This window comes from Hemicordylus capensis, chromosome 2 (genome assembly GCF_027244095.1).
Source record: "Hemicordylus capensis ecotype Gifberg chromosome 2, rHemCap1.1.pri, whole genome shotgun sequence".
NCBI classification, from domain to species: domain Eukaryota; kingdom Metazoa; phylum Chordata; class Lepidosauria; order Squamata; family Cordylidae; genus Hemicordylus; species Hemicordylus capensis.
Genome location: NC_069658.1, coordinates 207302491 through 207323997, shown reverse-complemented (window position 1 = coordinate 207323997; position 21507 = coordinate 207302491). Strand labels below are relative to the sequence as shown.

At 51.7% G+C, this 21507-nt stretch overlaps 1 protein-coding gene across 1 annotated transcript in view; it reads right to left on the bottom strand.

Annotated features, from left to right (window-relative positions):
- INSR (insulin receptor) overlaps positions 1–21507 on the bottom strand; it is a 73238-nt gene that overhangs the window by 48674 nt on the left and 3057 nt on the right. The window contains exon 2 of the mRNA XM_053291719.1: positions 10381–10932. Coding sequence (XP_053147694.1) covers positions 10381–10932 — 552 coding nt within the window. The remainder of the gene's footprint in view (positions 1–10380; positions 10933–21507) is intronic.

Here is a 21507-nt window from a genome sequence, read left to right as displayed (position 1 = left end):
AAAGACACAGTCAGGTTGGAGCTAGCTGCAGAAAGGTGATGCAAGGACCTCATCGAGCCCTTTTCTGCAGCCCGCTCAGAGACAGAGAGGCCTGGTGGGTCGCCCTACTCTCCCAAGAAGGGCTGCCAGCACAGAGGCCTGAGCTCTGCCACAGAAACCCCAGGAGAGGGATCTCCGGGTCGCGGTGGGCAGCTCCTCGTTGGAAGTGTCAGCTCAGGATGTGGCAGCTGTGGAAAAGGAAAAGGAAATCCCATGCTAGGGATCCTTCGGAAGGGGGCTGAGATTATAACGCCCTTCTACAAATCTATGGTGCGGCCACATCTGGAGTACTGCGGGCAGTTCTGGTCACTGTATCTTAAGGAGGGCTTAGTTGAACTGGGAAAGGTGCAGAAGAGGGCAACCCAGATGATCAGGGGCCTGGAGCACCTCACTTATGAGGCAAGGAGTCTGGGGCTTTTGAGTTTAGAAAAGAGATGACTGAGGAGAAACGTGACAGAGGTGTATAAAGTTAAGCACGGAGTAGCAAGAGTGGGCAGAGAGAGATTCTTCTCCCTCTCTCACGACCCTGCAACCAAGGGGCACCCCATGAAACTGAAGGCCGGGAAATTTAGGGCCAAGAGAAGGAAGCATTTTGTACACAGCACATAAACCATCTATGGAATTCCTCGCCATGATGTGTGGTGACGGCCACTAGCTTGGGTGGCTTTAAAGATTCATGGAGGACAGGTCTATCAGTGGCTACTAGTCCTGATGGCTAGAAGCCACCTCCAGCCTCAGAGGCAAGATGCCTCTCAATATCCATTGCAGGGGAGCCACAGCAAGAGAGAGGGTGTGCCCTCCACCCCTTGCCTGTGGGCTCCCGAGAGGCATCTGGTGGGCCATGGTGGGAAACGGGATGCTGGACGAGGGAGGCCTTCTTGGGCCTGATCCAGCAGGGCTGCTCTTCTGTTCACACAAGCACTTATGCAAGCCCTCCTCCACCCCGCCCAACACCCTTCGTCATCAACATGAAGGAGGATTGTTTCCCCTCTTTCAGATAACATGTGACCAATTCCCCAAACCTCCTACATCGGATCAGTGCTCATCACTGGGCATCACAAACTCCCAGGCGTCCCTTCGGTCACACGAGTCAAGTGCCGTAAGCCTTTCACTACACAGCATAACCACACTTAACAGATGCAGATCTGTTAAAAAGTACAACTTGGGTTTGTTGTAAAGACACACAACGTACGCAACAGCATTGCAACAGAGCAGCACATGGGAGACTGCGGAGTTTTAGTAAGAGAGACTGCAGCTACTGAGAATGGAGATTTTATTTAGACTTCCCCCTGCCCCGCCCGCTCACGTAACATCTACAAGGGAGCGACCTACTACTTATGCAATGGAGGCAGGGGGGCAGGAGGAATCCCTGTGTCTTCTTTCTGGGGTCTGGGCCATGCAGGACGCAGCCCTGCAAAGAGCTTTGCTTGTCCTCCGGGCTGTGGTGGGGAGCTTCCCAGAAGGAATCCGAGGAGGCATATGCTCTGCTTGAATTGGCCCCAGGGAAGCGGAGCCAGTCCCACTACCAAAGGAGGACTTTTAGCAACAACTGCATACGGCAAGGAAGCAGCAGCAAGCCACAAGGAGGACCCAGAGCCAAGAGCAGCATTCCCGGGCAAAGCTGCTGTTCATGCCGCTCAGCCACTGACACCAGGCCCAACAGCCAGCAAACATTTTCACCTGAAACAGAGGCACTTCATGAATCAGCTCACTGAGGGGGAAAACCCCACACAACCCACACAGCCAACAGTGAGGCATCAGGTTGACAAGCCATTGGTAGGTACCTCAAATCAACGGGAGCTCCCAACACGAGAGTCTGGTGGCTACTGATCCATTTGGCCCCGAAACGTCGTCTCCAACGGACAGCAGCTTCCAAGGCCTTGGGGGGGGAGGGGGGGCCTTCCCACCCCCTGCCTAAAAAGCTTCAACGGGATGTGCTGAGGACCGCACCCAGGACCTTCGCTCTGGGCAGTGATCCCTCCCCGCCTGACAGCCAACACGGATCAGTGTTTCGGGTTTCGCTGCTGGCTAAGGCGGACGCCTCTGTCGCCTCGGAAGGATGTCCACTCCTCTGAACATGAGCTGAGCAGCCCCATCCAGCCACAGCCCCCAAGTGAACATTTCCAGGCGCGGACATGACTTTTGCAAAGGGAATGGGACAAGCTCAGGGAGGCTTACAGGCCTGTCACTGCCCATGAGTCACTGCCTTTGGGCAGAACGCCACTGAATGCCAGTTGCTAGGAGGGCCAGGAGCAGGGGAGGGCCGCTGCATTCATTCCCACTTGTGGGTTTCCCAGAGACTCCTGGCTGTGTCCTGTTGGAAACAGGATACTAGGTGAGGTGGACTTTGGGTGGGATCCAGCCAGAATCTTCTTGCACTGAGGAGAGATGCACAGAGCCCACACTGGAATGGAAGGAGAACCTACTTTCTGCAGCAACACAAGGAGGGCTCCAGGATCTTCCCCTGGCCCTCGGCATTTGGCTCCTGAGAAGACAAGACACGATCATCCCTCCACCACCACCCCGTCCTGGGAGCTTCCCCACTAATCCCGGCTAGGGGGCAGGCTGTGGTCCCACAGGGCTGGCAGAAAGCTAGACTGCATCCGACTATCTCAACCCCAGAGGTGCTCAGACTCAGCGCTTCCTTCTCGCTTCCTTGCCCCTGGCTTTGGCCGGCGCTCTCTCAAGCTGCTCTGCCAGCTCTCCTTCACAGATTTAACACGGGAAAGCTGTCGCCGTCCCCTCCGGGCACCCTGGCGGCAGCGGACGGCCCCACAGCCTCACGTCAGGGCTCTGCAATCCCAGCACAGCCACATAACCAGGATTCCACAGGAATGCCAGAGCGACAGGCTGCAACACAAGCGCCAACAGCCCCCAGCGATAAATGTGTGCGCTCTGGTAAGTGGGAAAACATGCAATGCATGAAATTCTGCAGAGATCGCAAAGAAAACAAGGAGAGGAAAGCCTCGCCACGGACCGCCTCTACAGCAGGGCTCCGGCTCCCTTGCCCGAGAGAGCACCAAGCGCGGAGCAGGACACGGCCCCCGCCGGGAGGATTTGCTCTCCGAGCTGGCCTAGAGCGGCGAAGGGAGGCAGGAGGAGCTGGGCAGCCTCTGCAGACATCCTTCCCTTGCTAGCTGCTGCGTGGCTTCAGCTCCGCGGCAGGCAGGGCTCCTACCCTGGAAGGGAGTGAGGGAGCCTGGCAGGTGGTGGGGTCCAGCCCCCTGGTCCACACTGGCAAGCCAGAGGCCGGGGACCCCGAACACAGGGCTGCCCAGCCTCTGCCAGAGAGCCTCCCTCCTCAGCCTGAGGGCACAGAAGACTCCCCTGCCGAACTAACCTTGCCATCGAGAAGTGTCTCCTGATGGTCAACCAAGACCTCCCCTCCTGGAGCTTGGGCTCCTCATCGGCCCCACCACCCTCTGGGGCAGCAGCAGGGAACAAGGAGTCTCTGTCCTCGTCGGTGCAACCACCTTCCAGGCATGTGGAGGGCCTCACTGCGGCCCACCCTGGCCTCCCTTCCAGGCTAAACAGACCCAAGCTCCTTCAGCCTTTCCGCAGGGCTTGTTTTCCAGAGCCCTGGCCCTCTTCACAGCCCTCCTCTGAATCTGCTCCAATCCACCCCATCCTCCCTCAAGTGTGGTGCCCAGAACACAGTACTCCAGACGGGATCCCTGCTCACTGGGCAAAGAGGCACCTTCTTAACGTGGGGATTCTCTTGATTGAGCAGCGGGAGAGCAACTGGCCCCGTCTCCACCCCCAGCACAGGACCTCCAGTGATTGTGGCTGGTGTCTGTCTGATGTTTCTTTTTAGATGGTGAACCCTTTGGGGACAGGGAGCCATCTTATTTTTTAATCTATTATTTCTGTAAACCGCTTTGGAAACGTTGGCTGAAAAGCGGTATATAAGTTGTCGTTGTTGATCCCATTCGTGAGGAATAAAGTGGAACTAAAACTCCTCCCGACTTGGGAATTATGGTCCCAGTAATGCAGCCTACAGTCACATTCGCCTTTTTTTGCAGCTGCATCACACCAACGGCTCAAGTGCGACTGTAGCCCCAAGAGCCTTTCCGCTCTCCCTGAGGCACGCCTGCACATCTGTGCTTCTTCCCCAGTGCTGCCGCCGCCGAAGGAAGCTGAAGGCAGCCGATGCCTCAACTCCTCCTGTGAGCGCCATGCAAGAAATGAATGGAAAGCAGCAACCGGCCACCTCCGCCTCCTCCTCTCTCCCTTATGAAGCAAGAGCATCCCATCCTCTTTGCCAGCTCCTGCATCTGCAAATCAGCCACCTTGGAAGTGGCTCAAGGCAAGGCAAGAGAGAACTCCTCTCTAGCCTCCCCGTCTGCTTTGTCCACTTCTCAGAACGCTAGAAAGATCGTCAGGGAAGCCACAGCTGAAGGAAGCCCATTGGAACGGAGTGGGGCCTGCTGTGTGGGCTAAAGGGTCAGGACTAGGGCAACGGCCACGGCCAGCCTGCAGAGGCAACACGCTTGCACCTGTGCACCCACAGATTCAGCACACCTCATGGCACTGGACAGGATCCCACCCACTGGGTCACTGGTGGAAGGGCGCAAGCTCACTTCCCCGCAAATGCTTCCAGGACGGGAGGGGGTGGAGGGTAAGTGAGAGAGCACGGAGGGGTTCGCCGCCACCTCCTCTTGGGACAGGCGTCTTTAGCTCCATGACCCCCCACCTGCCCCAAAGCTGCTCAGCAAGCCAGGTGAGGGGAGACATGATGCTTTGTGCTCCAAAGAGCCAGGGGGCTCTGCTACTAATGAAGGAGCACAACTCCCCCGTGGGTTCACTCAGACCCTGCCAGGAGGAACTCTCACACAAGGGGGGCGAATCTGACTGGGAAACACAGCAGCCAAACCCTGTAACCAGCAATGCTTGGGGAGCTGAGAAAAGCTGGGGAGCCCTCCCTCCCCTGAGACAGACGGCTCCAAGGCATGGCAGCAGAAAGGCCAAGAGGCCAAAAGGCCAAGCCGCGAGCGGGAGACAAGTCCTAGGCTTTACAGGGCCACACTTCAAAGCTGGCGCTATGGACGGAGACAATCCTCCTCAAGTTCTAGAGAGGTTCCTGATCAAGGAAGAGGGCTCAGAAAGGTTCACAGAAGGACAGCGACAACAACCACCAATATTTATATACCACTTTTCAACCAGTTTCCAAAGCGGTTTACACAGAGAAATAATAAATAGATAAGATGGATCCCTGCCCCCAAAGGGCTCACAGTCTAAAAAGAACCATCAGAGAGACCCCAGCAACAGTCACTGGAGGGGTCCTGTGCTGGGGGTGGAGACAGGGCCAGTTGCTCTCCCCCTGCTCAATCAAGAGAATCGCCATGTGCCTCTTTGCCCCATTAGCAGGGAAACACCCTGGAGAGGAGCTGACCAGCACTGTGCACAACGCCAGCCCTTCTCGGCAGTCACACGGGATTTCCCCGCATTCATCTTCCTTCCATTAACCTTTGCCACTCTCTTTGTCCCTCTCAGTCCTGCTCATCTGCACTTAGGAACACGTCAAGAAAGGGCTGGATCACCACTCTGCCCTGCACGGCATCTAGCAGCAGCCAACACCAGCTGCAATGGTCTTCCAGACAGCCAGACGCCCCTTTCAACAGGCGGGGTAAACACCCTCCTAGACTCTAACACTGTTCGATTGTCACAGGTGCTGCAAGGACACGAGGAAGAGATGCTGCTGCCATGAACGAGTATGGAAGAGAGTGAATCCTGATTTCCCTCCACACTTTGGATAGCTTGGCTTGGTTGTCTTCTCCTCACCTTCGTCTTAACAAGAGGGCTCTACGCGTGGCCAGGTGTCCTCCCACAACCATGGCAGTGAAGACAGCCAGAATAAGCCACAAAGTCATGCACAATCACAATCCTCCTGGCCCCAAACGGCTGCCAGCCTCTTCCCGAGTCAAAGGGCTCCTTGCGATCTTCTTGTGACCTTGCCTCTTCTCCGTGTAGTTTTAAATCACTGACCTACCGAATATGATAATATTATTTTATTTATCTAGATTTATAGCCCGCTCTTTCTCCAAAGAGCCCAGAGCGGTGTACGTAGTTATGTTTATCCTTACAACAACCCTGTGAGGTAGGTTAGGCTGAGAGACAAGCGGCTAGCCCAGAGTCACCCAGTGAGCTTCATGGCTGAATGGGGATTTGAACTCGGGTCCTAATCCACCACTCTGCCATGCTGGTCCACGCAGGCAAATAAGCATACCGCTAGCCGAGATCTCCTTCCTCCACTTCCAGGCTCCCCAGATGCCCCTGGCCAGTGGCCACTGCACAAGGCAGGATTCTGGACCGGATGGGCCTCTGGCCGGATCCAGCAGGACTCTTCCGGGATCCCTCTTTCCAGGAGAATGCATAGCTCAGGGGTAGGGCATGTGCTTTGTGTGCAGAAGGCCTTGGGTTGAGATGCCTGCCATCTCCCGCCTTTCAAGGTTCTCAGGTTGGTGTGGCTGGGAGAGGGTCCTCTGCTCAAGAGCTGCTGCCGCTGCCCGCCCAAGCACAGCGCCCTGGACGAGACGGGCTGGGGATCGGCAGCGCAGGTCCTCAACGTGACCGTTCCAAGCGGCTGCCCTGGCTAGGGACTGGCTGGGAAGGAGACATGCGCTCGGCAGACACCACCAGGGCTCTGTCAGCTGGCACCTGCAAAGTGTCCAGGGAGGGAGGTGGGAAAGAGAACAATTGCTTCTTGCTCACCGCCCAAATAAGAAAGCGCTCCTGCCGTCTTTTGCATTCACAACGGGAAACATTGCTTTGTCAACGTTCCAAAAGTTCTAAGAAATAGCACACTCTTGGGAATGGCTGAGTTAATTCAGAGCTATCTTTAAGGCTGGTTTCCCCTAATAATGGGAGGGGGTGAGGGAGGGAAGTGGCGTGCGATAAAATCTAGCTTAGGGTTACAAAAATTCCCAGGACATTTAATAGAATTTTTTTTTTAAGTCACGGAAACTGTTGCTAAGTAATATTCCTACCTAAGTAAACATTACAGAGCACCATTTCCCACACACAGAGCTCTGAACCTTGCCACTCTCTGAAAGGCAAGACTGTGCAGCCCTGGGAGGAACTTTTACAGAGCTATAAAGCAAAGGACTCTACCATCGCAAAGGTTGGCCAAAGGGGTCCTTTTGGCAAAGGCCCCCAGGCAAGACAGCCCCTCCCACGACATCTTGGAAGAGGCTGACCCGATGGCTCAGTGGCGAAGCACCTGCCCGGCCTGCAGAAAAGCTCCAGTTCAACGCCAGGCAACATCTCCAGTCAGTGGGTCAGAGGTGGCAGAAACTGGCTTCTTCTCAAAAGACTGAAGAGCTGCTGCCAGCCAGAGTAGACAGCCCCAGGACTCCATCAAAGGTGGCTTCCTAGGAAGTGGAGCCATTGCTCCGTGGCAGAACGTAAGAATAGCCCTGCTGGATCAGGCCCAAGAAAGCCCATCTAATCCAACATCCTGTTTCACACCGTGACCCACCAGACGTCTCTGGAAACCCACAGGCAGGAGTTGAAGGGGGCCTGCCCTCTCTCCCACTGTGACTCCCCTGCAACTGGTACTGAGAAAAATACAAGGGTAAAATACAAGGTGTTGGCTATAACCTCTAAAGCCCTAAACAGCTTGGGCCCTGCTAGGTCTTTAAGAGAAGATCTTCTTCGTCATGAACCCCAGCAGCCACTAACCCTCTTAAAGCTATCCAGCCTGGTAGCCAGCACCACATCCCAGGGCAAAGAATTCCACAGATTAATGATGCGCTGTGTGAAAAGGGACCTCCTCTTCTCGGACCTTCGGCATGCATCCGCTCTGCATGCAGGAGGTCCTGGCTTCACTCCCTGGCAGCATCTCCAGGTAGGGCTGGGAGAGGATCCTGCCGAAAACCTTGGAGAGATGCTGCCAGTCAGTGCAGACAAAACTGAGGAGGAGCCTCTCTTCTCTGCCGTGAATCTGCCATCATAAACCAGCCCCTGAGAAAGCTGAAGAGCAAATCAACTCTTTTCTTAAGCCACTCAAAACTCAGAGCAATTAACAAGGAGTGCAGCAAAAACGGCTTCCTTCAGTGGAAAGACGGACACGTGCAGAGCTTGAAAGGGTGGCGGGGCAGATAGACAGTTACAAGAGAAAGAAACGGAAAACACACACCAAAAAACCCCAAAAACCCTGTGCCGGAGGAAAAGCCTCCCCTTGCCAAACGCAAGGTCAAGGCAGCAGCGGCAGCACCTTCCCCTGTTTTGTCTGAGGGCTCAGACAGAGGCGACGAGGCGAGCTCAGGCAGAACGGGGGGAACGGTGTGTCTGTGGCGCTGGGAGGAGCATGTGCCGGCCGGCCTCTTCTGTGGAAACAAAAGCCATTTGGTGCAGCACAGCAGAATGCAGCCAGGAGACTGCCAAGCGACCTTTGCTGAGCACTGTGCACTTCGTCCCCGGTAAACAGGCAGCGCTGGAGAGAGAGAGCAAGGAAAGCCGGGGGGTTCTGGGGGCTGACCTTTTGCAAGGGGCCTTGGCCAGGTCTCTGGAGCAGCGCTGCAAGCCACAAGCCAGCCATTCTGGCACATTCCAGAGTTCTTTGGGGAGGAAACCGTGCAATGCCAACTAAAGGAGACGCTTTGATGACCCGGGCACACCTCGCACCCAGCTCTCTTGGTGTCTTGAAGACACCCTGGATCCAAGGGAAAACGTCAGGATACTTCAGCTCAGGGCCAGACATCTAGATGGCCACCCGACGGACTGTGCTGGACTAGAGGAAGCTGGGGCATGTGCATCATCACCACATGAACATCACACGCATTCAAAAAGTTGATTTTTGCCAACGCACACTTAGTGAGCGCAACCAAATCTGATGGCTTTTCAAGTTACGTCTCTCCCAAGCAGCAAGAGCGGCCACTTCGGCCTTTGTTACTTTTACAAGGGGGGGAAACCCACAAGGAAGTTCGATTGTGTTAGTAAACTTGAGAATGAGTGTAGCAATCAATCAAAACCAAAGTCTTTGTTTTCCCTCCTCTAGCGGGCCCAAAACACCGACACAAGAGATTTCCAGTGGACAACAGTGCGATAAACACGTTTTAAAGATAACCAGTGCATACACAGACACCGCCTATTACTAAGCAGTTTCTGCACTTAAGGGGGGGAAAAAAAACAATTCTCACACACACCCTCCAGTGGCTGTTACCAGTGTCTATATTATGTTTCTTTTTTAGACTGTGAGCCTTTTGGGGCACGGAGCCATCTTTAATTAATTAATTATCTATGTAAACTGCTTTGGGAACTTTTGTTTAAAAACAGTGTATAAATCTTCGTCGTATTCATCTCCACAGACACATGGCTTCAGACACTAGATTTGCCTAAGATGAGATTTAACTGTATGAGAAATCCCCCGGCTACAAGGTGGGGGTGTTTGTATTTGTTTGGAAGAAACAGAAACAAGCCCTCTGCCCACCTAGGATGCCGGGGAGAAGCTGCCAGAGAGCTCGCCCAAGAGGAAGGCCCTGCTGGATTCTCTTCCTGCACTTCTGGGTTTGGTATGCCAGGGCCCCATGGAAAGTGTGGGGGGAGATGCCATCTGGACCCATTCGGAGCCAGACAGGCATATCCAGTAAAGCAGCAAATCATTCTGCACGCACAAGAAGCAGCTGCAAAAAGGTGACGTTCCTTTAGGAAATACAACCTCCATACATCAGACGAAGAAGCTTCTAGGTACAGTCAGACCTCCCTCCTTCAAAGCATGGCCAAAACCACCCAGGGGCCAAAAGATGTGATAGCTGCAAGTGGCAGCGGGCCTGAGGAGGTTCTGCGAGGCGCCTACGAGGCAGAGACTGCCAACCTCAGGCCATGGCCTCAGCGATGGCGGCAGCCTTCTTGCTAGCAAGGACGGCGGGCTACAGCTCTGGCCCTGCCTGGCAATTCCAAGGAGGCTACCTGGCTAAGGTGGTTTGTGTCTGCCGAGAGACCAACGCTCCAGCCCAGCCCCAACCGGTCCGGTTCTTCTCCACTGCTGGGTGGAACTGACCAGCCAGTGAGACTTCCCAAGTCACTACTCCCCCGAAAGGCCAAGGGGCTTCCAGACAGCTGGAAGTGAAATACCCACACAGTATTAACCCTGGCATGGAGCGCATAGGAGATGTTACCACGCGCCCTCTCTTTGGTTTTTTTTTAATCCAAACATTGCAGCCCTAGGGATAAGCAGCCCCAGGGTTGTCACCCAGATGTAGGAGTCCTGCCCCTGTTGACGGATGAGGGAGGGGGGTTGAAGGGCAACCACCGTCGCTGGGCCACGCGGCCCTAGAGGCAAGAGGCATTGGGGGGCAAGCGGACAGACCACCACACGCCCGCCCCGCTCCACAGCCCTACCTCTCTGGCAGTGCTCGTGGGTCCAGCAGCGCTCAATGAGGATGCCATTGATCACGATGGGAGAGCAGCTGCTCTTCCCCTGGACGGTTCCTGGGCACACGTCTCCACACTCCTCCTTGTTGTCCTTGTTGTCCACAATGTCATTCGCCGCCACCGAGTCCAGGATCAGAGACCAGTCGATGGTCAACAGGTAGCAGAGTTCGTCGTTCTTCTCGATCCGCACCGCCCCGCGCGTGATGTTCATCAGGTTGTAGAGGCCGATCTCTTTCAAGTGGACCATCTCGAAGATGACCAGAGCGTAGTTGAAGAAGAGGCGAGTCCCTCGGATCACGGTGAGGTTGGGGAAGAGCTTCTTGAGGCTCTCCAGGCCGTAGACTCGGAAGAGCAGCAAGTAGTCCGTTATCATCGTCAGCAGGGGAAAGCTGAGCTCCCGGAAGTCCTCCGATCTGGTTTTGAACAGGAGCAGGATCTGCAAGTGCCCCTCAATCACCGTGCAGTTCTCCAGCAGGCTGAAGTAGGTCAAGCTGTTGCGGATGTCCACACTCGGGCAAACTGAAAGGGAGCCAAAGCGAGAGTTAGCACAAGCCAGGGTGGGCGTTTGTTTCCTAGGGCCAACAGGGGCAGACCCCTCCGGCCTGCTCCTTCTGAATGCAACAGAGCTCTTTCAGAAAGCCCCTCTGCCTTATAAATGTGTGTGCTGCCCTTCAATATATGCATTATGCCAGAGCTGCTCACAGCAGGGAAATAAACACGCAAGCACCATCATTTCTTCTCACTGTACATTAAATGGTCTCCACAAGGCACCTAGGAGGCATCCAAGTAGGCGCTTACAGCTCAGCCACGTCGGTTTTAACAATTCTATATCAAATTCAGCCTTCATTTTAAAACCAGGCTGTTGGAAATGCTTCCTAAAACCAATGTTCTAAAAATAAAGATGACAATCCGAAAGCAGTACAGCTACTGCTAAGCCCGTGTGTTTTTCAGACACACAAAACCACCTCCATGATCACACAGGCTTTTCATCTCCAAATTGTGCTGCATGCGGTTGGTTCTGCTCTCTCGGTGATCGAGCCATGCATCTAATTCAGTCAAACAGCACAAACCTCTACAGCTGCATCAGACAGCTCGAAGAGAAAGACCACACGTGCCTGAATCAATTTGCCACCCCAGTAGTCGAGGTTTCCCATGCAAAGCTTCGAGATGGATGCGTGCTAAGCAGGTCCCTGGCTCTAGTACAGAACTTTTGTTTGTTTTTAAACAAAGCACACCATGTACAGGTGGAACCTGCTTGCACGTCACAGAACTGTTCAGACGGGAAGCTATTGTGCCTGTCTATAACACTCTAACGGAGTCTCCTGCCGACACAACATGAATGAAATGACAAGGAACTGCTCCCGGGTAGTACCACCAAACGGAAATCCAGGATTTCAGGCAGGCTGCCTTCGCAACACCAGGGAACTGGGACAGGTTCGGTCTGGACAAAGCACTGCACACCTCTGTGTCTTAACTTCTGCAGGGCACCTGACACCTTTAAATCAAGGGATTGATCTCTGGGGCATCACAGATGGCTTATTTTTAAAAGTTAATGCATAAAGCTTATTTTACTCAGCTACCTTGATAAGCACTTATAACCAGGATCTGTAGGAATTTTTGCTCTCTCTTCAAGTTAAGATTATATATTACATGACATTTAGATTTCTTTCAAAACCGAAGTAGTCCAGCAGGCATCACTCTGAAGCAGCAAAACCACGTTTTGCTTGTTCTCCCGTCACGGGTACCCCATCCCCCACTAAAAGCACCACCACCACCCCGAGAGAACAAGACACTTCAGGAAGACACCGTATGTATGGACAAGGGCTATAAAACCAACGTTTCTGGGAAAGTAGTAAACATCCACAACAAAAGAGGAATTAACTGTACCAATGGGAGACAACAGTGCGCGGAGGGCAATTCTAGACAGAGGATTTTTACAGGGTCCGCTGCCATCTGGACAAACTTTCTCTCCTCTCAACAGAGACTAGGAAGAACTGATCAGGGTGCACCTGAGACCGGGCCGCACCTATGAGGCTGCCTGCCTGGTCACCCACACAAGTCTCGACGGCAAACAGTGGCTGCAGCGCACACACGCGTCAGAGGTTTGGGAAGTGCTTCCCAGTCCTCGAGAGAGAAATGGCACCGGGGCATTGCAACCGAGGGGCGTCAGAAACACACTGGCGGCTTGGCTGATGCAACGCTCACTTTTCAGCGGAAAAGTTTATATCCCAGTGTCTGCTTCTTCATTCTTACAGCTTTGATACTGCTCTAATGGTGCTGCTGCTGCTGTGGCAATATTTTTTTTAAAGGAAAGGTCCCGACTTTGCCTGCTCTTTCAGCAGTCGAGTCCAAAGGCCAAATCCTCGGAATGCAAAAACAGCCAGCTGACTGCTGTGAGCTTTCCCCCTCCTCCACACCAATGACGTGCAAGAGAGAGAGAGTGTGTGAGTGAGTGAGTGCGCGCGCGCGCACACACACACGCATGCACACAGAGTCTGCTCCCCATTTCTTGGGGGGGGGGAAGCAGCAGGGATTTTCACGCCTTGGTGAGGGATGGAAGAGGCTCCAGACTCCGAAAGGCAAGTGAAGTCTGCAGATGAATATAGGATGAACTGATCACCCTCCTCCTCATCGGTCAGACTGCCTAGCAATGGTCCTGGAAACTTGTCTTTGCCTCCCTTTCTGCTGTGTGGCCTCCTTCAGTGGTTTGAGGCACCTGCAGGGGCCTTTGGCCTGGTGAACACTTGCTGGCGTGGGACACCCTGCAATCTGGTCTATGCACTTTGATCTGTAATGGCTAATCACACTTGGAATCAAAGGAACATCCCTTCCAGGCTTATAAACTCCCCACACTCAAGTTTCTATCTAAACAGAACCTAATATTTATCTTGCAGACTTTTCTGTTTCTTCAGCATTCAAAAGGTGACTCTCGTCTTTCTGCTTCTGAAGGTTTGTGCCCAGAGGCGGGGTGTGTGTGTGTGTGGTTATTCATGTGTTAAACATCAGTTCGTGGTTAGAGAAAGCTTAGTATATACCACACACAAGCCTCATCACAACATGATGTGTTAATCAGCCCTGAAGTGAAACCGATTGTACTTTGGGCTTACTCAAATGAAGACGTGTGGAGCAGAGGGAACCAGCCCTCTCACCACAGCTGCTTGGGCTACTTTTGTGCTGACAGCAGTTGAGGCAAAAGTGCATAGTGTCGTGCAGACCATAATTCTGTGGTGTTGCTTGTGGTTATAACAACTCAGGAAAGTGAAACCACAGGCTGGTGTGGTGTATGAACCCTGAAGCAACCCGATTCCACACAACATGCTCCCAATGAGCAGCGTCGCTAAATGGCTCAACAGGTACAGGGAGCAGTCGGGAAGAATCGGCACTTCGTAGGACTGCAGGCTTTCTTCCTTTTATTTAATCACTTCTATGTTAAGCCACCATGGTTTTAAGTGTAGACTTCACCAGCACACAAGTCCTTTGCCCAGGGGGTGAACCAAGCACTGGGATAGGCCAGAGCTCAAGGGCTACAGCACAGCTTTGCATGCAGGGTGTGTGTGTGTGTGTGTGTGTGTGTGTGTGTGTGTGTGTGTGTGTCTCCGTCCTAGGTTCGATCCCTGGCACCTCCAGTTTTAAAGGTTCTCAGGTACCGCAGGAAGATCTGTGCTCGAATCCTTTGACTACCACTGCCTGCTTCAAAAGGCAGTCGTGTCCGTTCACAGAGTGGAACACCAAGGCTGTCCACACCTTCTGGGGCGTCAGCCCCATTGAGCACAGAACTCACAAATGGGCGAACATGCATGGGGCTGCCCCCCACCCCGCCCTGAGTGAAATTAGGTAGGACGGCAGGAGTGAAACTAGAGGCAGAGGCAGCCAAGCAACCAAATTTCCGCAAAGGTCACTCCTGCTCAGCCCTGACAAATGTCACCACCACCACCACCGGGGTCCCCTCCAGCCCACCATCATGTGCCATTTTGTGGATGAAAAAGTCGTAAATGCCAAGTGAACACACAAGGCCAGCGGCCAGGGACTTCGCCTGCTTTGTTGAAGTAAGTTCATAAGCTTCATCTCCACAAAGTTTAGCTAGTTTATTACTGCAACCTTGAGCTTGTAACCTGAGCCAAATAACCACTCGACTCCATCATGGGAGCATCACTGATGGGACCCCACAGGAAGTGCACACCCCCCCGCCCCGAGCCCCTAGTAGACAGCCCAAAGGACATCATGGGGGAGAACACCAGAGCTGCCTTCTATTGTTAAAATACGAAAGCTACTTTGAACAATCATTTAAGACTAATTAATTACAAATGAAAATAATAACTTGGCAATGCTACTGTGAAATCTAGAACAATATGGTTGCTCAACCAGATTCCTTCCTGCATCGTATCCAGGTTGTCTCATAAATCATCAGTGGAATTCTCCCCCTCACCCCACCCTTTTAAAGCAACACTCCATAGATCTTGAGCCTTTAAAGGCAACTCTGAAAGGGCTTTTGGAGAGTTAACTATCTCCCACTTCAAACATTTTGACAAGGGGTGAAAATAAGCCACGTATTTTGCCCCAAATCCAGCAGCAAAGCACTAACCACTTTTAGGGCACAGTTACTGTATCTACTGATTTCTGTTTTCAGCCAGTCTTGTGCCCACGGCTCAGGGTCGATAGTCACAAATAAGTAAAATGTCCAAGTTACAGAAATATATTGCATTTGATTGATTGATTGATTGAGTGTCGACTCTTAGCAACCACATAGATAGATTCTCTCCAGGACAACATGTTGCATTAAGAAAGAAAAAGATTTAGATTGCCTTCCACCTGCTTATCTCTAAGCATTAAAAGCTTGGAAGGAAGGAATTCTACAGCTGGCTCTATTACTGGGCAGCAGAAGATGAAGCTATACACAAAGCTGCCATATATATATATATATACATACATACACACACACACACACACACACACCCTAGATGGGTGAGTCCAGAATTGCCCAGAATTGCCCAGAATTGCCTAATTTTGACTGGCAGTGGTGGGTCTCCAGGGACATGAAATTTTTGGTTGGAGACCCTGAAGATTGAACTTGGGACCAGTGTTCTCTCTCCTTTTCCCCCATCTGTGCGCGGAATGCATTTTGTTCTGGGCAGCAGTATCAAGGCAGTGTGTGCGCGCATGTGCATTCAGAGTGGGGCCTTCCTGATTCAGCCTGAGCAGAATCTAAAATTAACTAAGTGGACATAAAAAATGTTTGTGCGCGCGCACGCCTTAGAGGGAACACTGCTTGGAACCTTCCCAACACAAAGCATGTGCTCTGCTACTGAGTTATGGGCCCTCTCTCCAGATTTTGCTGTAAATGTCCCTGGGGAAGTGGGTGGTTGAAGACGTTATGAAAGATGAAAGCAAGCATGGAGGTCCTCCACGTAGCCCCGGGAACAGGAATGGAACTTCTTATGGTGGCCTCTCTCCCCCTCAAGCCCTGCACAGGAAAAGCACAAGAGATTCACACTTCCCAGGGCTTTTCAAAAATCATACTTGCAAGCTGCCCTGAGTAACAGTCTGCTGGAGAGTAGAGTAGAAGTATTTTACATAAATAATGGATTTTTTTTACACAACCCTGGCCTCCCAAGCTTTTCAAATTGTTTCAAAGCATTTTGATTGGTTTTAAATGGTCCTGAGCTGTTTAAAATTTGTTTGTATATTGTTTTAATCTGTTGGTTTTAAATCACGTTTGGTTTTGTATTTTACTTGTGTGCACCACCCTGAGACTTTGGATGGGGTGGTATAAAATGTAATTAATTAATGCATACACAGTTTGACTGGTCCTACAGAAAGTAAGGCCAAAAAGCAACCACACATGTGAGCAGGGCTGGTGGGCATGGCCCAGGGAGCTCTGCGGAAGCGATGCCGGCACTACCCTTGGAGCCGGCCACCTTCGCCTGCAGAAAACAGCTCTCCTGCCCCAGGAACAGCAACTGGCCAAGCCGAGACCTTGACTGGCACATGCTCCACTGGCAAAAATCAAGGAATTGGCTAGATAAGAGAACATTATCTCAAGTGGTGTATTTTTCTCAAGGATTTGTTTGTCAAGACAGTTGTGCTGCACCTTTCAAGGTTAACAAATCAGTCTAACCTTGTGCTTTAAAGAAAGTACGCATACACATATACGCACCAGGGTATTTTTTTTTAGGGGCAAAACTGAAACAAGCTTGGAATTGAATCAGGCAGTACAGGAAAAAGGGCTCTGCGGGGAGACATGAGAGAGGTCTATAAAATCATGCATGGGGTGGAGAAAGTGGAGAGAGAGAAATTCTTTTCCCTCTCTCATAACACCAGAACCAGGGGTCATCTCATGAAATTGATTGCCAGGAAATCTAGGACCAGCAAACGGAAGTACTTTTTCACACAAGGCATCATCCACTTGTGGAATTCTCTGCCACAAGATGTGGTGGCAGCCAACAACCTGGATGGCTTTAAGAAGGGTTTGGATAACTTCATGGAGGAGAGGTTTATCAACGGCTACTAGTCGGAGGGCCGTGGGCCACCTCCAACCTCAAAGGCAGGATGCCTCTGAGTAAGTACCAGTTGCAGGGAAGCAACCGCAGGAGAGAGGGCCTGCCCCTTTCAACTCCTGCCTGTAGGCTTCCAGCGGCATCTGGTGGGCCACTATGCGAAACAGGATGCTGGACTGGGCTTCCTTGGGCCTGATCTAGCAGGGCTGTTCTGATGAATTTCTTATGAATTTCCAAGTAGGGGAAGCCCAATTCTTATGAATTTCCAAGTAGGGGAAGCCCAATTAATGTTACCAAGAAATAAAGTAAAGTGTGCCGTCGAGTCAGTGTCGACTCCTGGCGCTCACAGAGCCCTGTGGTTGTCTTTGACAGAGTACAGGAGGGGTTTGCCATTGCCATCTCCTCCCGCGCAGTATGAGATGATGCCTTTCAGCATCCTCCTAAATCGTTGCTGCTTGATATAGGTTTTTCCCATAGTCTGGAAAGCACACCAGCGGGAATTCAAACTGGCAACCTTCTGCTTGTTAGTCAAGCATTTCCCTGCTGCACCACTTAGGTGTCTACCAAGAAATACCGCCTAGTTATTCACAGCACAGCCTGGGCCTTCAACAGGCAGCTCAGGACACACCACTGGGTTGTGCCCTAACCTAAGGTGGGCTGAAGAAGCGAAAGCATCACCATTCTCCTTTGTTTGGTGTTTTTAAGAGGGACAGAAGGTGACCAGAAGCCACCAAGGACAGGCCTCCTGTGGAAGAGGGAATCCCAGCAGATTCAGCTTCTCTCACCTTTGCACAGCAAGCTACAGCTACCAAAATGCTCTCTTCCAGGCAGTTTTTAAAGGCACAAGAAACCTTGCTTGCCCTATTATCTGCCCCCCCTAGAGAGAAAGCAGGGGGTGGGCCAAAAAAACTCCAACCAACAACAACCCTGGGCCCCAGGTTTGAAAAGATGGGGGTCTAGTGCAGTGTTCCCTCTCACAGAGATTCCCAGCTGTTGTTGACTACAACTCCCAGCATCCCCAGCTTCAACAGCCTTTGCTTGGGGATTACGGGGGTTGTAGTCAATCCCTGTGAGAGGGAACTCTGGCTTAGGGGCCTCTAGGGCCAGCTCTTGAAGGATGGGCCATCCAGTGTTCCATCCCACCAAGCGTAACATGGGTTGAGGCCGCCTCCCGATGCTCAGCGATACGGAGATTAAAGCACCGAGGGGCTGCGGTGAGGGCGAGAGGGGCAGCCTTTTCAGTAAGGGCTGGGCTGCTGCTACGAGGCTCAGACTCTCCCCAACTCTCCCCAGGACACTTCCAAGAGATACCGGGGCTTCTCACTACTCTTCAAAAGGGACTTCCTAACCTATTTGTCATTCAGGGGGCCTCACTTAGGATCTCTTTTACTGCCTGGCCTGTGAAGTCCATCAACTATTTTTAAACTCAGATGTTTTAAGGGAGAGAAAGCATCATCAGTATATTTATTTGCGGAATCCCACTTGGCAGCAACCTCCCCAGCCTCGGCCATGTTCCTCTTCGCCCCAACACATGGCTGTCCTAACCAAGCTTTAACCCCACAGCTCTAAGCAAAGCAACAAGTCAAAATGTCTCTGTTGGATACAAAGCTATAGATCCTGCCTATTACAGATCCCTGCCTTCTGCAGAAGAAGTGTTTCAAACTAGGTTGATTCTACTCCCAAGCGGTGGCAGGGGTGGGGGGGAGGTGAAGGATCGGAGAGTCTAGAAGGCAATTTGGCTGCTTGAAGGCACAGCACTAATCAGCAGCATCCTGAAGAGAGGTACAGTCAACAGTCAGTCGACACACCTGCCTGAGAATGCAAAAGAAGATGGAAGGGAGGAAGAGTCATCAGGCCTCTAACACCTGCCCCAAGGCGGAGGCATCCAGATCTTGCCCCCACCTCCACACGCCTGCCACAAGGCAAACCACACATAGGACGGGGGCACCAGGGTGCCTGTGCCTGAAAAGCAGAGAGCTCCAGAGCGCCCAGTACAACCACTTCCCCTCTGCTCAAAGCAGGGTCTGGTTTTTTCTAAGGCAGATGCCTAGATGTCTGCCACAGCAGGCTGGCACAGCCCCTCCTCTTTGCCAAGGGCCAACTGCAGGGAGGGCGACCCCATTCTTGGCTCCACTGCTCTCACGACCCAGATTTAAGAAAGTGGGGTCCTGAAAAGGTCCAGCAGTGCATATCGACACCACAAAACCAAAGCAGAGCTTCTTGCGTAAGCAAACTGGGTAGCAATACCCTTGAGGTATCACAGAGCGAGAAGTCGATGTGCTGCCTCTCTAGGGCAATTCTGGAACGCAAGAGCATGTTTATAGTAAACAATTTGGATAACAAACCTTAGTGACTCATGCGAGGCTTTGGCTCTTTGCATGGAGAAGCAGGGAGAACCGGGCGGGGGTGTGTGTGTAGATATGTATAGAGAGGGGACCACAGACGACCGGCAATGGAAGAGGAGAGTTTATATCACTAACTGAATTCTGGCCTTGTGTCCCCAGGGTTCATTTTCTCCTGTCTTTAAAAAAAACAAAAAACATCAGTAGCAAATCTCCTACAGTTTAGCCTACCAATAAATATTGTCAGATTGGGCTGCATGCCCCGTAAATTCATTTAAGGGAATCGGAGCCAGTTCTCCCCTCACAATCCAAAATGCGGACAGAGTCCATTTTCAGTAGCACTTCAGTGGGTAAGGGAGGGTGAGAGCCCTTCCCCTCCCCACCTCTGACCTTTTCCCAACAGACAAAGCGCTCACCTTCCTGATACCCAATTCTAGAAAGAGAAACATTGGGACCGTCCATTACATTTGACAACTCTAAAAAATAAACCCTTTTTCCTTCCTGACCATCTTCTTAACGAAAAGGAGCCAAGTGTTATTAGAAGTGGCTTCTTCTCAACACTGCCACTTTGATTCACTAATGACATGTACACCCTTCAGAACTTACCACCCCCCAAAAAATGTTTAGAGTTAACTCTGCATTACACTAACCAGCTTGTTCTGAACTTACTGTAGAGTATGACTGCTGGCGGTGGGGGTGGGGGGGGAGAGAAACCCTTAAAACGGAAAGCTTTGCTTTCTTGGTCCCAGAATGCCATCCGCATTTTGCACATCAAGAACAGCAGCGCTAGCCCCATGGCGATGTGCCACCTCAGCTCCCTCTTTTATATATAGCCAGTTACGGATATATGGATGTGCATGGCACAATTACACTCCTTCGCGTTCCAAATGCCACATTCAAGAGAAACTCTTTTAGAACCTGATGCAGCAAGCAGTTTGGAAGCATGGCGTAGAGACCCACTTCATCCTGTTTGTGGGGAAACAATTCAGCCAAGCTGTCCTGTGAAGCATGGAAAAGAACAGCTTTCCTGCTTATCGTCCAGTTAAGCATTCAACATCCAACGTAAAACTTAACTTGGTTGAACACAAAAACAAATCCAGATATATTATGCCTAAATCAGGGCAAAAGTCACTTGCTCATGAATATTAAAACTGTTGAAGTACTTCTAAAGCAGCAAAACATTATCAGCCTATCCTATCCAAAGGCCTGTTGCTGTGTAGTCATCAGAGCACTAGAGCCAGGGTCACCCCATGAAAATGAAGGTTGGGAAATTTAGGGCCGGCAAGCGGAAGTAGTTTTTCACACAGCGCATAATTAATCTATGGAATTCCTTGCCACGGGATGTGGTGATAGCCACCAGCTTGGGTGGCTTTAAAAGGGGCTTAGACAGGGTCTATCAATGGCTACTGGTCTGGTGGCTGAGGGCCATCTCCAGCCTCAGAGGCAAAATGCCTCTAAATCACAGTTGCAGGGGAGTAACAGAAAGAGAGAGGGCATGCACATACCTCTTGCCTGTGGGCTTCCCAGAGACATCTGGTGGGTCACTGTGTGAAACAGGATGCTGGACTAGATGGGCCTTCTTGGGCCTGATCCAAGCAAGGCTGTTATGTTATAGGAACATAGGAAGCTGCCATATACTAAGTCAGACCCTTGGTCCCTCTAGCTCAGTATTGTCTTCACAGACTGGCAGCGGCTTCTCCAAGGTTGCAGGCAGGAATCTCTCTCCGCCCTATCTTGGAGATGCTGCCAGGGAGAGAACTTCGAATGTAGATGCTCTTCCCAGAGCAGCTCCATCCCCTAAGGGGAATATCTTACAGTGCAAACACTTCTAGTCTCCATTTCATATGCAACCAGGGCAGACTCTGCTTAGCTTAAGGGGACAAGTCATGCTTGCTACCACAAGACCAGCTCTCCTCTCGAAGATGTTCTCTCCTATTGCATAATGAACAAAGAATAAAAGTTTGCGCTCACTCAGCTGCCTTCTTCCCACTTCCTCTATTTTCTTGAGAAGAACTAGTCTTAAACAAGAGGGCTCCTCTGCAAAAGACCCCTGCACAGCCCCACAGCACACTCCAAAGTCATCCCTATCACAGTAAAATTCTCCAGTACGTTACATTCACCAAAACGTCCAAAGAAAGCATGTTAGAAACAGATCAGGTCACAACTGAGATTGCCAAATACGCTTCTCAGATTAATAGCTTCATTTTTCTAAAGAAGAAATAAGCAAAATGAATAATTTGGGGAAAAGACAGATCCTA